The sequence below is a fragment of the Neolamprologus brichardi genome, chromosome 12 (assembly GCF_056152115.1).
Source record: "Neolamprologus brichardi isolate AB-2024 chromosome 12, ASM5615211v1, whole genome shotgun sequence".
Taxonomy (NCBI): Eukaryota; Metazoa; Chordata; class Actinopteri; order Cichliformes; family Cichlidae; genus Neolamprologus; species Neolamprologus brichardi.
The window spans coordinates 31,834,503-31,851,818 of NC_142115.1; the positions used below are offsets into that span (position 1 = coordinate 31,834,503).

The 17,316-nt window shown below is 39.8% G+C and overlaps 1 protein-coding gene across 1 annotated transcript in view; it reads left to right on the top strand.

The window, feature by feature from the left end:
- srrm4 (serine/arginine repetitive matrix 4) overlaps nucleotides 1–16,954 on the top strand; it is a 66,103-nt gene extending 49,149 nt beyond the window's left edge. Inside the window, exons 7-13 of the mRNA XM_006803877.3 lie at nucleotides 5,946–6,029; nucleotides 6,806–6,971; nucleotides 11,272–11,597; nucleotides 11,803–11,991; nucleotides 12,084–12,158; nucleotides 12,275–12,430; nucleotides 14,062–16,954. Of these exons, the coding sequence (XP_006803940.2) occupies nucleotides 5,946–6,029; nucleotides 6,806–6,971; nucleotides 11,272–11,597; nucleotides 11,803–11,991; nucleotides 12,084–12,158; nucleotides 12,275–12,430; nucleotides 14,062–14,332 (1,267 nt within the window). The 3' untranslated portion in view covers nucleotides 14,333–16,954. The remainder of the gene's footprint in view (nucleotides 1–5,945; nucleotides 6,030–6,805; nucleotides 6,972–11,271; nucleotides 11,598–11,802; nucleotides 11,992–12,083; nucleotides 12,159–12,274; nucleotides 12,431–14,061) is intronic.
- The last annotated feature ends 362 nt before the right edge of the window (nucleotides 16,955–17,316 follow it).

Genomic DNA, 17,316 nt, shown 5'->3' on the forward strand with positions numbered 1-17,316 from the left:
ACAAAGAGAGAAAAATGGGTGAAAGAGGGTAAGAGAAACCAATTTCATGCTGTGATCTTGCAACATTTTATAATTTGACTTTGGATGAGCGCATTGTTGTTTGTAAGCACAGAGCCATGTTCGGTAGCTGCTGACTTGAACGGAAACCATTGCTTTCCAGCTGACTTCAACTCTTTATTCTCTTTTCTTTTATTCAGATCACTTCACTCGTTCATGACTTTGTCATTCTGTTATACTCTTCCCTTCGCTAATGTGACCTGTCACTCAGAGTAGCCAATAAAGAAACATAAGGTGATGATGTGACATATGCAATTTTGACGTTAAATAAATAAAATCTGGCCTGTTTATCAGGCACTCCCATTCAGCTGCTCGGTAACACAAATATTTAATAAGCCAATCACATGGCAGCACCTCACTAATGCCTGTATTTGACCTTTCTTCTTGATTCTGATCCCGACCTCAGAATTTGGGAGAAAGGTGACTTAAGGCACTTAAGTCCCCAACCTTTTTTGCCCCACGGACCGGTTTATGTCTGACAATATTTTCACAGACCAGCCTTTAAGGTGCCGTGGATAAATACTACAAAATAAAACCAGTACCAGTACCAAAAAAAAGAAGATTTATTCATAACACACAGGAAAAGACCCAGGGAAAACAAGTTAACGATAAAAACAATTAAAGAAAGTAACGATAAAAACTGATAAAAACTGATAAAAACTCTGAAAACAATAAATTTCACACTCGAGCCTCAACTCTCACAGTCCGGTACCAAATGGCTCATGGAGCTATAAACGGCCCGGGGGTTGGGGGCCACTGACTTAAGAGACTTTGGTAGTTGGTGCCGGTCGGGCTGCTGAGATTTTCAACACCACAATCTCTAGGCTTTACAGATCCAGCTTGTTGACCTTGTTGTTGTCAGGGTTCACAGGAGTAGGGCCAGACTGCTATGAGCTGATATGACCACTACAGTAACTCAAATAACCACATATTACAACCAAGGAATGCAGAAGAACATCTCTGAACACACAAGACATCGAACCTTCAAGCAGACGAGCTGCAGCAACAGGATACCACACTTGGTGTCAAATGACTCCTGTCTGCTAATGACACAAAGCTGAGGCTACATTTTGAATAAGCCCACCAAAAGTGGAACACAGAAGACTGAAAATATGTTGCCTGGTCTGATGAGTCTGGATTTCTGCGCTGATGTTCAGATGATAGGGACACGATTTGGCATAAACCACATGAAAGCATGGATCCATCTAGCCTTGGTTCTTGGTTTCTTCCTGTTAAAACAGAGTTTTAACTTCCCACTGTCACACAGAGGTTGCTGGTATCATCTGATTGTTGAGGTGTTCTCTGTATTATTGTACAGTCTTTAGCTTACAATATGAACTACCTTGAGGCAACTGTTGTTGTGATTTGGCGATACATTATATAAATAAAATTTGACAGCCTTAATGTCTTCAGTGTTGTTTTAACAGTAAACAGAATAGTGAATTGAAAAGTAGTCACTCCACTGTAAACACTGACATTGATAGCTGAAAATTCAAGGTGGAGAAAGGCCACAGACTGCACATAAAATATAGATGTAGGCACCATAACATAACAGACTGGCTTGACTACCATTTTAAAGCCTCACCTTTTTCCAAGACAGTTTTTTTGGATGGCAAAATCAGGACTGTTTAGTCACCAGCTTTCAATTAAAGAGGATCATCCATAATTCAGTGTGATATTAAATGAGAATCTAATTCTGTTTTGTGAACATCTTTCTCAAGACTAAACGTACGCAGGGACCATTTTTGGTCTGTTCATCTTTAAACTTCTGGCCACCAGTACGCTTTTAGACACTTTTTTGCATTAGCATTACTCTTGTTTAAAAATGTGGGGAAAGGAGAAAAACTATAGCTGCTACCAATTAGAGATGCACATAGATCCAACATAAACAATGTGAAAGCATGCAGATGTGGAGTATTGTGGTTTGAGCTTGTTTTCTTGCATTTATTCAAACTAAAGGACTACTAATGAGGCCATTTTTGCCTCTGCTGAATTGCAGATAATTGGACAAATAGCACGTGTCAATTAAATGTGTATATGGCAGTCCTCTGCTTTGTAAAAGAAGTTAAATAGCCACCACGATGAACTTACTAGAAAAAACTAAAGAGACAACATTTCAATGTATTTTAGTGCAAATGAATAGAGAACGGAACATAACATAAACCTGTCACTCCAAGTGGCGATGTACAGTGGGGCAAAAAAGTATTTAGTCAGCCACCGATTGTGCAAGTTCCCCCACTTAAAATGATGACAGAGGTCAGTAATTTGCACCAGAGGTACACTTCAACTGTGAGAGACAGAATGTGAAAAAAAAAATCCATGAATTCACATGGTAGGATTTGTAAAGAATTTATTCGTAAATCAGGGTGGAAAATAAGTATTTGGTCAATAACAAAAATACAACTCAATACTTTGTAACATAACCTTTGTTGGCAATAACAGAGGTCAAACGTTTACTATAGGTCTTTACCAGGTTTGCACACACAGTAGCTGGTATTTTGGCCCATTCCTCCATGCAGATCTTCTCAAGAGCAGTGATGTTTTGGGGCTGTCGCCGAGCAACACGGACTTTCAACTCCCGCCACAGATTTTCTATGGGGTTGAGGTCTGGAGACTGGCTAGGCCACTCCAGGACTTTCAAATGCTTCTTACGGAGCCACTCCTTTGTTGCCCGGGCGGTGTGTTTTGGATCATTGTCATGTTGGAAGACCCAGCCTCGTTTCATCTTCAAAGTTCTCACTGATGGAAGGAGGTTTTGGCTCAAAATCTCACGATACTTGGCCCCATTCATTCTGTCCTTAACACGGATCAGTCGTCCTGTCCCCTTGGCAGAAAAACAGCCCCATAGCATGATGTTTCCACCCCCATGCTTCACAGTAGGTATGGTGTTCTTGGGATGCAACTCAGTATTCTTCTTCCTCCAAACACGACGAGTTGAGTTTATACCAAAAAGTTCTACTTTGGTTTCATCTGACCACATGACATTCTCCCAATCCTCTGCTGTATCATCCATGTGCTCTCTGGCAAACTTCAGACGGGCCTGGACATGCACTGGCTTCAGCAGCGGAACACGTCTGGCACTGCGGGATTTGATTCCCTGCCGTTGTAGTGTGTTACTGATGGTGACCTTTGTTACTTTGGTCCCAGCTCTCTGCAGGTCATTCACCAGGTCCCCCCGTCTGGTTCTGGGATCTTTGCTCACCGTTCTCATGATCATTTTGACCCCACGGGATGAGATCTTGCGTGGAGCCCCAGATCGAGGGAGATTATCAGTGGTCTTGTATGTCTTCCATTTTCTGATGATTGCTCCCACAGTTGATTTTTTCACACCAAGCTGCTTGCCTATTGTAGATTCACTCTTCCCAGTCTGGTGCAGGTCTACAATTCTTTTCCTGGTGTCCTTCGAAAGCTCTTTGGTCTTGGCCATGGCGGAGTTTGGAGTCTGACTGGTTGAGGCTGTGGACAGGTGTCTTTTATACAGATGATGAGGTCAAACAGGTGCCATTCATACAGGTAACGAGTGGGGGACAGAAAAGCTTCTTACAGAAGACGTTACAGGTCTGTGAGAGCCAGGGATTTTCCTTGTTTGAGGTGACCAAATACTTATTTTCCACCCTGATTTACGAATAAATTCTTTACAAATCCTACCATGTGAATTCATGGATTTTTTTTTCACATTCTGTCTCTCACAGTTGAAGTGTACCTCTGGTGCAAATTACTGACCTCTGTCATCATTTTAAGTGGGGGAACTTGCACAATCGGTGGCTGACTAAATACTTTTTTGCCCCACTGTACATTATATGCACACTTAAAGCAGAGACAAGAGTCAGGAGTGATTTGTGAAAGAAGGCACAAAAGGGTGAAAGGGATGGTTTACAGGATGGTAGTGAGATCATTACTACTGAGTGCCACTTACAAAAAGACAGGATGTGGAGTTGGAGGTGGCAGAACTGAAGATGTTCATATATATCCTTGAGTGACCAGGATGACTGGAAGTAGAAATCAGTATATCAGAGGGACAGCTCGGGTTGAGCGGACTGCAGACAAAGTTAGATAAGAAGGGCTGAGATGGTTTGGAACTGCACAAAGGGATCATGGATATATTGGACAGAGGACATTAAAGATGGAGTTTCCAGGCGGGAGAAAAAGAGGAAGAACACAGAGAACATTCATTGGTGTAGTAAAGGAGGACATGCAGAGGGTTGGTGTGACAGAGGAAGGTGCCAGGGTGAGGTAGGTGATCCACTGTAGCGACCCTTATGGGAGCAGCTGAAGGAAGGCAAAAGAACAAAGAACAACAATTTAAAAGTTAGATTTTTATTCTTCATCACATGTATTCATTCATATTTATCACGAAGAGGGGGTAGACCAGGCTCTAAATATATTTATTTTGGCTGTAAATTTGTAAAGTTGTTGGGAGTCAGTGTGGATTTGTTTGCCAGTTAGCAATTCCGCGTTGCTTCGTGTAATAGCAGAGGAGGCTTCTGTTTGAGAATGACATACACAGGTCATGGCAAACTGCCCCGTAGTATGAACATAAACTTTGGAAAGTGTGATTTCTGGATAACTCTCTGGCCCTCCAGGTTAGCCAGACTTTGGAAGACAAAAGAAAGGTGCCCAAAAAAGTTTTAATAAACTCGTGTGGGATTAAAGTATTTTATCAGTACAATATAATCTGCAGTATAATCATTGCCCTAACAATGTAACAGATAGCTTTAAGATGGCCTTAAAATGTTTATGCATACTGTTATCATATTAGCCTTTATTACAGGTTCTAGGTGAGAGTTCAGATATTTGCTTGTCATTGCATTTTTGTGCGTGCAGAATTGTTAAGTTTGTTGCAGAGCATGGCCTGAGGTTTTGGAGAACCGAGGGTCAGAAGGTTGACAGGAAGCACCTGCCGTGGAGATGGAGACAATGTTCTTTTTAAACTGTGTTAAAAGTCATTGTGGTTTTGAAACCTATGTATGAACTGTATCTGTTTGACGTTGAAGGGGCGTCATTAAATTTAAGCCCTGATGGTATAAAACATCTGCTTATGCTTTGTTAGTCGGAGATCAGTGCTGTCTGCGTACAGCGGTGATCTCACCACGCGTGCATTAAAATCATTGTTTGACTTCACCTGGCCGGATCAGTGTTGTTATTCTTTGATTACCTCCTGTATCCCTCCTCAATATTGAACCCTTAACACTCGTAATCCTTTTTTTTTTGGTCTTTCTGTAGAGGCACACATATAACAGAAATTCAAGTTTCTCTCAAAACTAAATGGTTTGCATAATGGTTTTCTTGTACTGCTGATCTTTGGAGAAGTGCAGCTATGCTATTTGCTTGCATGTTTGGCTTGATAGGTCTCGTGTGTAGCTGGGACATTAGTCAAATTTGTTGTAAATCCTGTACAATGTATGTTTAATTGATGGAATAAATAATACATTTATTTATTTAGTTACAATACTAATAATAATACAATTGCAAAAACTGCCAAAGTTTCAAATAATTAAGTCAGTCTTGGTAATCCCTATGATTAAAACGCTTTACTCCTCTTTTCCTGCTCTTTGAATGGCGTTACAAAAAGAAAATATTCTTAATATATCACACAGCTCTGACTGTTCTTCCTGCCAATCAACACAGAAGTCCTAACACCAGGTTGTAGAGACCTTGTGTTCGCAATGGCCCACCGATCAGATAAAATGGTTGTCTTAAAGGGAGGGGGAAGAGAGCGCAAAAAGATATGTTTTGAGCAGCTGAACCAAAGTCAAGCCCAAGAAGACAGGGATTATGTAAAGCTACCTTAGTGGAGTTTTTTGTGAAAAAAAAACCTAATCATAATCTTAGCTTCTTCTCTACGTTTTTTTTTTTTTTCTTTTTAATTTTCCTTTGTTTTGTTTCAGTTCTCGGACTCACTCACGTCGGAGACGGCGGTATCGGAGGTCAGAGTCAGAGACTTCTTCCTGCCAATCTTCAACAGAGGACAGGTAGGCCCGGCGCCCCCACTCCCACCCCACCCCCAGCCCGCTCCCTTGGTTAATCTTATCAGTCTGAGGTGTCTGCCGAGTTCTTGGTCACATCGCAGAGATGACTGATAAGGTGGAGGTGACTTCCTCAGACTCAGGCACAACCGGGCCTTATCACAGCTGCACAGAAAATGGCTGCAAATGCACTCTAGAGATCAATACACTCAATTATAATGACACATAGCAAATTTTTGGTTGTGTGATACTATGAAAGATGTCTTTTATGGGTTATACTGGGCTGACTGCATAAAGATTCCTAACAGCTAGAAGCATATCTGGATACTTTCTGATATAAATTAATCATTTCAGTCATTTATCACTGAGAATATACATATATATATACACACACATATATATGAAGGCGTGTACAGTTCGATGACTGAACCTTTATCCCTGAGAAGTTTTAACTCCAATCAAAGTCCAAAATTCAAACTGACTGATCTGTCCAAACCGTTTAGGTTACTCAAACAAAGAGAATTATGTCGCTTTATTATACATTCTTCCAACATTTTCATCCAATGAATCATTTAATCTTTCACGTGGAAAAACATTCAAGAAATAATTTTGTAACAGATGCTCTATGATTACTAAATGGCACAAAACGGAGCTGAAATAAAGTCTGATATTTTTCCGACTTCCGGCTACCTTTTGTCCCATTCTCTGAAGTGCAAAATTGGCTCTAATATAACACAACCATCTCTGTCATGATGAAGACTAAATGCAGCATTTTCTCACAGACACCATCTGCAAAAATCTGTGGTTCATCAAGCATTTGGAGACCTGGCAGCTGTAGGACAGGAAACCAATGCAGTGCTCAACTACACAGACATGAAGTGGAGACCTACAACCAAATCAGTGTGTAAAATGGCTCCAAAATATCGCTCCATCCTCTCTGCTGGCACCGTAAGTACTCTTTAGGACTCTCATAGTGCTGCCACTGGTTCAGTTTCATTTCTCGGTTATCGCCATGTCAAATGGCTTATTTTCAGACAACCTGAAATGCCTACAGTGAGGCGGCTGCGTTTGGCAATTTCCTTTCAATTCTGAAAGTATTTTTACATAGGCCATTAAAAAAACAGCACGTCTGTATTTTTAGAACAAAATCTTACATCTATATCCAGTTGAAACACAGCATATTTTATTCAGCTAAACCCTCTTCACAATCCTCAAAGGGATCAACATTTACAAAATTGAACAAAACATTACATGGCCTAAATCTTAGTTAGTGGTTAGTGGTTTCTTCTTTTTCAGCGATTTTGTCAGCTCTTGTTTCTCTGCTTTAAAAACTGATATGATTACTGGGCGGTAGAGTCGCCGCTACATTACAGTTGGCAAAACACGTTGGATAAACAGTGTGATTTGGGTATTTTAAGGCTTATTTCTCCTTCTGTTGAGAAATCATGCTACAGTCAAAATACTACCGTAAATATCGGAATAAACTGACACTGTAACTGCAAATTCTTATTCCCCTCTGGCCTGCAGCATCAGTAAGCAGACACTTGAAAAGCTTTCTCATCCCGGTGTGTCAAATACTGCCGTTGTGTTAAATGCTATTGGTGTCCAGTGTTGGTCAAGTTACTTAATCAAATGGAAAAGTCTCTTTTTTTAACTTGTTTAATCAGTTTTAATCTTTTAACTTTATGCATCAAGCAAAAATTAAATTATATGCAGCATTCTCTGACTTGAAGAAATTAGTTTAACATTTAAACCTATTTTCTGCACATTCCTGCACATAAAATAAAATATTTTTTGTGTTTACACTCAGTCTTTCAAATAGATGCAAGTAAAACACAGCAGAAAATAAAGTCAAAGACTAGCGGTCCTGTTGCTCTATTTTCACCTGTAAAGCAGGAGTCGGGTAGGCGGAGGTTTACCCTGGTGCAAGTGTGCCGCAGCGGTCAGTGGAAGAATCCGCAAGTTTCTTTGTGAGTTTCCCATTATGTCGTTGCACACTCGGTGCTTGTTTAGGGGTTTTTTTCGCTGTAAAAAGAAGTTTTCTTCCCACGCACAACGGACACTAATGTTTTTGTCACTTTTTATGGAATCAAACTCAAAGTAAGGTCAGTACTTCCACGCTTTAAACGCTGCGCGCTCATACTCTCTCCGCACTCTATATATTATCCATTGTTGATCTGCACACAGCTGTTGCCACAAACGTCACACTCGCTTACGTCATTGTCATGAGACGTTCTCGCAAAAAAATCACGGTTTAGTAATGCAGCGCTCCTGCGGGAAAGTAACAGTAATCTAATTATACGTTTTTGCAATAGTAATCCCTTACTTTACTCGTTACTTGAAAAAAGTAATCAGATTACAGTAACGCGTTACTGCCCATCTCTGTTGGTGTCGTTCCATGCGTGAATTGTGGTAATTAGATGCCCAGAGATAAGTCTTCTATAAAAGTAAACTCCAGTAGTAAGTCACAGGATGGTCAGCCAGGGGACTGCAGTTTGTGTCCTGTTCAGGAAGTTTAGGTATAGAGTTTGTTTTCCTCGTTTTCACTTGCTCATTAGGTTTATTTCTCTCACTGGTTAGTTGTAAACACTGATTATTTAAAGCTGACTGGGAAAAACACTATGGTTTGGCTTTAAATCTTACTGGCACATTTAAAAATACCAATTACTGCATTTAAATGTAATGTTAAGAGGTCTGTAAGCATTCATATATAAGGTGGGAGTGAGAGATCTGTCTCACTATTAGCATAGTGCCAGAGGACACCTTTTGTGCATCTGTGAGGGGCTTTGATAAAAGTGTTGTTTTTTAGCGGTTTGGGATTGAGAATGGGCTGAACTTTGATAACAGGCTAAATTCAATTATGTAAAAAAAAAAAAAAAAAAACAGTCTCCTACCTTAAAGCTGTGTGTTTTTACTTTTTCACTGACAAACAAGAGGAGTAACACTGACGTGCTGCACAGGATAATAATGATGTGTTTTTTGTTCCAAATGAACAGAAGTTACCGACATTGCCTTAAACCATTATCTGAAAGCAGCGTGCGCTTGTTTCTGGTCTAATGGCATCAAAAATGCATGAGAGTGCAGCTTTTTCGAGTTAGCACATAGCACTTAAGGGTTAGGGACAGTGTAAGAGGGGATATTACTCATTAGCTAGGGGCAACCTGCTTCCTGCATTGACATCCAACAAAGGGATTGTGTGCAAACCATAAATGTTTTAAGGGTTGAATAAGATTCAGTTGCAGGTGTGTGTTTACAATTTGGTCTATGACCTCTCACTAGTTACATTTATTCGGGAGTTTAGATTAAGATGACAGATTTTGTTCCCATCAACCCTCTGCAGAGAACTACATTTCTTTTATTTAGAGCAAATCATTTCAGTGGTTCTAGTGTCAAACCAACAAAAAAACACATCCTTAAAGAATTTTTTAGAAGGCAGATTTTCAATTTTAAAATTTGAGATTCCTCTTTTGTTTTTTTGTTGTTCTTTTGTTTCTTCCAGCAGCCTCATACATGCAGCTATGTCCTAAAACCCCATTGTCTCTGGTTTATTGGAGCATAAAATATATTTAATTTCTCTGCAGCAATCATTAAATTATGCTAATTGCACAGACGGATGTTTTTAATTAAACACCACAGGGTTTTAATTGAAATTCAATAAATTAATCCATATATCGAATTATGCCTGGCATTCAATTTCACAGTCTCTCAGAAGGACTTTACAGTTGGTCGCTGAGGGAGTAGCCTTGCTTTACACTGTTTGCATAAGGTTTATTTATGGAGTTTGATCTTGTGAATAAAGGCACATAATCCAAAAGGTAATGCAGAATGATCTTTGCTTATTATTTCTTCCCCCCCCAAAAAAAAGCAATCCATAAAGGGACAGGTAGGTATGAGTGGATAAAAAAAAGAGTGTGGTTGATTTTAAAATATGTCACCATATGTTCATGTGGTGAATTGGTTTTATATTTTGAAAGCGTGTAGTGTGTTTGAGGCACCAACCTGAAAGAAAAGCACAAAAGAACTTTATGCCAGAATGTGAGATTAAATGTTTACTTGACGTCAGCCTTGTCAGAATATCTTGAGGTGCCATGAAGAATGTGTTTGTTTAAATATGTACTTCTGTAAGTGAAATCTTTTACCCCTGAGTATGCACAAATTATGTGCCACTGCAAATGTTAAAGAGGATGGTAGATGGACAAAGATATGCTTAAATTTCCCTCAGGGTCGGTCTGCTGTGTTGACTGTAGACTTGATAATGGGAAACCTTTGGGAGAAGAGGCTGGCTTAACCTCTCACACGTGTTTTGGAGTCAGAATCAAAGCTTAGTTAACTGTCACTGTTAAGAGGTCACTACTTTTATCCATCTGTGGACTTTTTGCAATTAAGGAAAAACTAAAATTTGAAATTGAGTTTCCAGAGGTCAGTTAATCAAAAAGGTAACTAGTTTCGCTCTCCAAAACTTTAAAACAACACTGAAGAAACAAAAAAAAAGTGCCGATATAAGACTAACTAGGTCTGGGTTTTGAAGAGAGGGTTATTGTCTTTTTCTTGCAATTTACGACTCTAATGATGCACTTATGTTGCCCGCTCTTCCCTTTTTTTTTACACCTTACCTACTTAAGGAGGAAATCTTGATTGGTAAGTCGATGTTATCAGCAGATTTAGGGATTTACTTGTAGGTCGGTGCAGGCTAATTATTTACTTCTTACAGGAGAAAGAGCACAGTCATCTGTCCTTTTCTGAGAGCTTTCTTAGTTAGACTGATGGGATCCCTCTTTGTCTGCAATCCTTTTCATTTCTACATAATACCCATTTTTGTGATGTTTGTTCAGTGTTCTTTAAATGAGGCTTTTCAATGGGGTCTATTATTTACTCTTCTTCTCTTTACTCGAGTTAGAGCCAGTAGATCTTTTCACACATAGTTTTCCTCTTTCTTTTCTGCTTTTTGTTGTTCCTTTCATATAATTGTTTTAGTTTAGACTTTCCTTAAAAACTGTTTTCTTGTTGATTTCTTCGACTTTAGTTGAGTTCAGACTTTCTTTCGAGGTTAATCGCATGCTTCAAATTTGCATGTCTTTATCTTTCAAAGCTTTCTGTCCCGAGAAAAAAGAAAGAAATCTCTTCACTGTGTTTTCAAGGGAATATGTGCCTTTGTACTAGAGTATTCACAGTGCATCAAAGCAGGTAGCAGGTTTCGTGTATCAGTTCACACCTGGCTTTAAGCTGCAGCCTGTTTGTCTCTTTGCAGACTTTGTCGTCAAAACCTGCAAGTGAGATTTTACATGGAAATGGGTCTCAGCATTTAACGAGCCAGACTGTAGGTCCACATGATTACGATTCTGGGAATGACACATCTTCGCCGCCGTCGAGCAAAACTGGTGTTTCTCAGGGGAGTGTCACTCTTGACAACAAGAGCAACAGCTGTCAACGTGTGGCCTCGCCAGGGAAGCTAAAGTTCACTGAGCGAGACAATGTCTCTGATTCAGGAAACTCTGTGACCAGCTATGCTTCCTTGTGCAAACCTTACGGGGAAGACGGTTTGTCTGCAACCCTTTTCAGTGGAAATGGCAAGAGGTAATTTTCTTCGTTCACAATAAATCATCCATCTGAATGAATTCAAGCTTGTTTAGCTGCTGTTTATATGCTCTGTTTCCTCCTTTGAATCTTTAATCTGATGAGTGGAGAATAAAGGGAAGCATTTATTTAAAAACCAACCTTGGATACACAGTTGGTTTCTTCACTCAAAGTTGTGAAACATCTTAATGTATTTCTTTTAAAGAGAGCAGATAACCTTGGGGTGTCGGCTAGAGGTTGCGAGATCCCCAAAGACATCAAGCTGCTCAGAGAGGAGGAGCGACTTGTCTCAAGGGCGACCAAAAACCCGGTCATCTAGCAGCAGGAGCAGATCCTCAGGGAGTTCCAGATACTCTGGACGCTACTCTCGAAGCCCCTCGCTTTCATCTTGCAGGTATTATGTTTCCGTAGTACGTCACTTGTTATTTTCTTTTGCAGAAATGTCAGTAATCTTCAATAGAATTTTTCCTCATTTTGTCACTGTAGCTCATATTCACGCTCAATGAGTAATTCAGCTGATCTGAGGCGAAGAGGAAGCTACTCGAGATACAGTCCCGACAGGTGAACTTCACTACATGTTTCAAATACTAATGAGTCCTCATTTGCAATGCATGGGGATAAACATATATTGACATTGTTGTTAATTAAATTTTCACTATGTTATGTCTGCTTCCCAGACTGCGAGACAGAAAAAGAACAGCTAGCTCCAGAGAGACAGATCCGAAGCATACACATAAAGTTAGTGGGAAGAGGCGAAGACGCAAATCCTACTCTCCTATGAAGAAAAGGAGGAGAGACTCACCAAGCCATCTGGAAGCACGGCGAATCACAAGGTACAGCTCTACTGGCCTGGTTATTTATAGTACAATGTACAGTTTTATGCCTAAAGGCAGCAAAAATGTACTGCTGGTCCCACCCTCCACCCCCTCGGTTGGACAAGTTCCCAACCTGAAATCTTTCACCCGTGTTGATGAGCTATGTACCTTGAAATGGCATTTAGCCTGAGGATGAGACAAGTGTTGGCTCAGAAGCCACCACGGGGGCTAAAGAAACAGATGGTGACAGAAGGAAATCTGAAATTTAAAAGAAAGAAGAAAGTTGACCATGACTTTAACATGACACTACTTTTACTTGGAGAAAAAAGACACTCAGAAACAGCCACAGAAATAGCACAATGTAATTATTATAACTAAATGTCAATAGTGTTTAGTTATCGTTTCATTGTTTTAAAGGCTATGAATGTTTTGGACGTTCCTATCCCTGCAGTGAATGAGTTGGTGATGATCATATAAGATTTCCATATTTTTGAAGATTTTAATTAAAATTTTTAAAAGTGTGCACATGTAGAAATCAATGAGAGACTGTTATTATGGTCTGAATACATAACAAATGCTATAACCAAAGGATTATAAGGGTTTGGTCAGCACTGGAAAATGATGTGGATACAGTGCCTACAGGGTGACTGAGTCTAGGTGGAGGCACATGGTGGGCTCCCACTACAAATAAATGTTTGTTTGTTTTTTAAATTATGAATGAAGTTATGGTTTGGTTATGTCTTGTCTCTACATCACTTTATCAAGTCTAGGTTAGCCCATGCTTGAGTACCATGTGAACATAGTGGGACAATAAATAATGAAGACCCTGTTATCTTGGTTTTCAGTCATTCTGCTGACCTTAAGCATGTTAGCTTTTGGCCACTAGGGGCAACACATCAAACTGTATACACAACAATTACAAATTATCTTCTGGGTTATTAAGATGACATAAGATAATTTAGGTCTTCATTGTCACTGTTACCAGAACAATGAAACACAGTTTGGCATCTCTCCATTTGCAGCTGTAGGTTTTTACATTCCACATTATTTGTATAGGAGAATGAGATAAATAAAGATAAAAATAAGTTTAAGAGGTAATGCACACAGTATATACAGAAACAAAACATATGAATATATCTACAGTGTAAGGAGTAGGATCAGTGCAGTATAAGGTGCGATGTGATTGGTGGTATTGCACAGGGGTAGGAATGCTAGCTGCTACTGTACAGTTATGTAAATAGAGGTAGGAATGTTGATTGTATTATACTGTAATGAGTACTGTTAATAAATAAATGCTGTAATGAATACTGTATATAGATAAGTAGAGTGCAAGTGTCCATGAGTGTTGACAGCACAGTTAACTTTCAATCAGGGTGGAGGTAGGGCATGTTGGGTAGAAGCATGGGTAGACGCTCCTATTGAGTCTGTTTGTCTTTGACCTGATGGACCTGTAGCATTTACCAGAGGGAATGGGGGGGAGGGGGAAAGCGAGTGTCCAGGGTGCGATGGGTCCTTGATGATGATACTGGCTTTCCGCTGAAGTCTGCCAGTATGAATGTCTCAGAAGGGGGTTAGTGAAGTTGGGAGATTAAAGAGACACAATGTTTTGTTTACCTTGTTACATCACTTATATTTTTGGCTCTCATTAGTGCCAGGAAGCGACCCATTCCTTACTTCCGACCAAGCCCATCCTCTAGCAGTCGGTGCACCAGCGTGTCATCCTGGAGCAGCCTCTTCACTCGCAGCCGCAGCCGCAGCCCTCTGTACAGCGTCAGCCGCAGCAGGAGCAGGAGCCAGAGCCACAGCTACTCCTCCTACCGGAGCTACAGCCGCAGCTCATCGTGGAACTCAGTCTTTGGGAGCCGCAGTCGCAGCCGGAGCCGCGGTTCGTTGAACAAACGGAACAAAACCAGGCACTAGGTTTCTCAACATTAGGAGACCAAATCTGCAGTTGTGGTTCCTGTTGAGAACGAGGACAGAGGCTGTCAGTGCAATCAACTGTGTGTGTGTCTCAGTGCTCAGCTTTGATGCTTGAGTGGAAATGTCCTAGCAGTGGGCCAACCACCATTGAAGCAGTCTTGTTCACTCTGCCCACAGACAGCTAGGAGACTGAATGTCTTTTTGTCTCTTTTGTTTTTGTATTGCATCCTTTGCATCTGCACTCACAATGGCCTGAGACTGTTCATCTCCTAGATATTTACAATGCAAGCTGCATATAAGAAACATTATCAATGAATTTAGTCACCTAACATCCGTGTTCTATATATTTCTTTCCAGATGTCTGTACATTTCACTTTAATTTATTTTTGCAAATGCTTTAACAGGCTGTTATTTATTTCATAATTTATGGCACATAATGCAGCTTAGTAATGGGTTCAACAAGCACTGAAATTACCTCATTCCCATTTTGATTTTGAATCGCAATATATGTTTTAGCCATATGCAAGTGCACAGTGCATATGGTTAACATGTAACTAATGTTTAACATGACATCAAGCATTTAGCATACCCGTGTACTAGTTTTTGCACTAATAGATGAAGCATAGAGGTAACATTTGAGCCGTTTGATCCACTTACAAATGATTTCACAGGGATCGTTATCGGGAATAAAGAGAGGGTTTGTCGCTCTGATCTCAACACTTCACAAGGTGGAGGACAAACATGTTTCCCCCTCCTGACAGCAAGCAAACTGGATGTCAGCTCAAATGTCAAATTAATTCATCCTCTGATCAAGTGGAAAACAATTGAAATGTCAGTCCATGTAGTATAACAGAGAGCGATCGAAACAAGGTGAGATTCTTTTGACAAAAACATCTGATGAATTTGTTTTGAGAAAAGGATGTTTTAAATATAAGATGATGAACTTTTTTTGTGCTCCAAAGCAGATCACATTTGTAGCTATGTTCATGTAGGGAATAGTCTCTGACTCTATTTGCTAGGTTGTTTTTTTTTAATTAGGCACAGAGAAAATCTGTACTTTGCTGAAAATTAGTCTAAATTTGCAAACAGCACACATTCCCAGTTTATTTGGAAAATTGTGTTCTTGCTGCACCACTGGAATAAACCCATAAACCATTATATTTTTGAGTTGTTACTCAACAGAAGGTCTAGTTTTGAGTTGTGCAGCACTATACATATTTATTACTTGTCTAATATTTATTGTTTCATTGTAACTCTCAGTAGTAGTCAGTCTTTCTATGCAACACTGTCACTTTGTAGTTTTTATGACACTGCTGTAACTGTTTTTGTTGTAAATTATAATCCGGCTCATACATATTGTTCAACACAGACTGGATGAAATGGTGGAATATTATCCTCACTGTCTAAGCTTTTTATCTTTTGTGTATTTTTAAAGCACAAATATGACATTCTTGTAAAATATGCTCATCTGCTTTCTTGTCAAGAGTTTAAAGATCAATACCACGCTCAAGTCTGTTTCCTAAATACAACACCACAGCTAGAAGATAGAGCCTAACTTATTAAAAACACTGGAAAGCCAAACTAACCAAAGGTAACAAATTTTGCACCATGGTTGAAGCCTGCTAATTACCAACTTGTATTTTATACAGTAATTCACATTTTTAAAAACTAGCAAATGATCAAAAGAAAATTTCCTAGAATATTTCTAGACACGACTCTGTTCTGGGAACTCGCTGTCTTTTTGTGTCAAAACAGAAAAAGATGGGACCAGAAGCACACAACAGGGTTGACATTAGGGGTGACACTGATTAGTCAGAAACAGCATGAGAGGAGGAGCTAAGGTGGGTTGCAAAGTAGCTTGCAGGTGTGCAGCAAATGTGCACAGACTAAAACAAGTTAAACATACTGTAAGCTAATTGGGTGTGTTGAAAGGTCAGATAAGGCTGATGTGGGCTGGCAAAGAGATCAGTGCATTTGCTGGGATTGTGTCTGAGCTTGAGTCTGTGGCCTGACTGAAGTAAAGCTATGCACTCCAAGGTTACTGCAAAACAAAGAAAACTGTTAATTAGTGGGTATTAAAGCTTGTAGTAGGTTGAATGTGTTGCCTTTGGATAGAATCACATACCTATTTCCTGCTAACCAGCAGCTGATCACTATGTCACAGACATGAGCGTGGTAATGTTCTCATTTCGCGTTTGCATCTCCTAAGGTATCAAAAGATTTCTTCAAAGTTAATTTTGAGGGTGATCCAACTCCATAGTTTCAATCTGCAAAAAAAAAAAAGTTTGAAGCTGCCTTGGCTTGTGATTAAGAGTTATATTTCTCGATCATTTCAAATCCATCATCCTGTCTGCGTAACTGCTCCAGGCCTGACAGACTGCTCTCTATGCACTCAATACTCACAGCTTATTTCCCTGAATGTCATCTAAATTGGAGGAATGAGGGAAATATGAGGCAGGAAGAGGAAGGAACTTGGCACAGAACTCATTCATAAACTATAAACTGATGATGACTCGTGACAAGCAGTGTTGACTAGGAGCCATGGGAAGATTTGTGCAGTCAAGTTGACAGATTTTTCTAGATGGGCACCCAGGGCAATGCCATGCTCCCCCCCCCCCCCCCCCCCCCATTTCTCAATGTAAAGTTTACATCAGTTCTTGTGCAAAATTATTTTGTATATGTGGTGTAAATATGCATCTGCATTGTATAGATTATACAAAGGGTGTGACTATTTTGTTTAGAGAATGTGATTGGAGCCTCCTTGGATGTTATAGATAAAATGTATCAACCAGTTTAAGAGGAAAAAGAAGACGATATGCATCAGTCAACAGACTCTAGCTGTCTTTGTGCTTAAGGTCCCTTTGATCATGTCTTTTGCTATTTTAAGAATTTCAATAACAAGCTCATATAGCAATAGTGATTCTATGTTATTGTAAAATTATGCATATTCTCCCCGTTTTTCACATGAACGAGCACACCGAAAA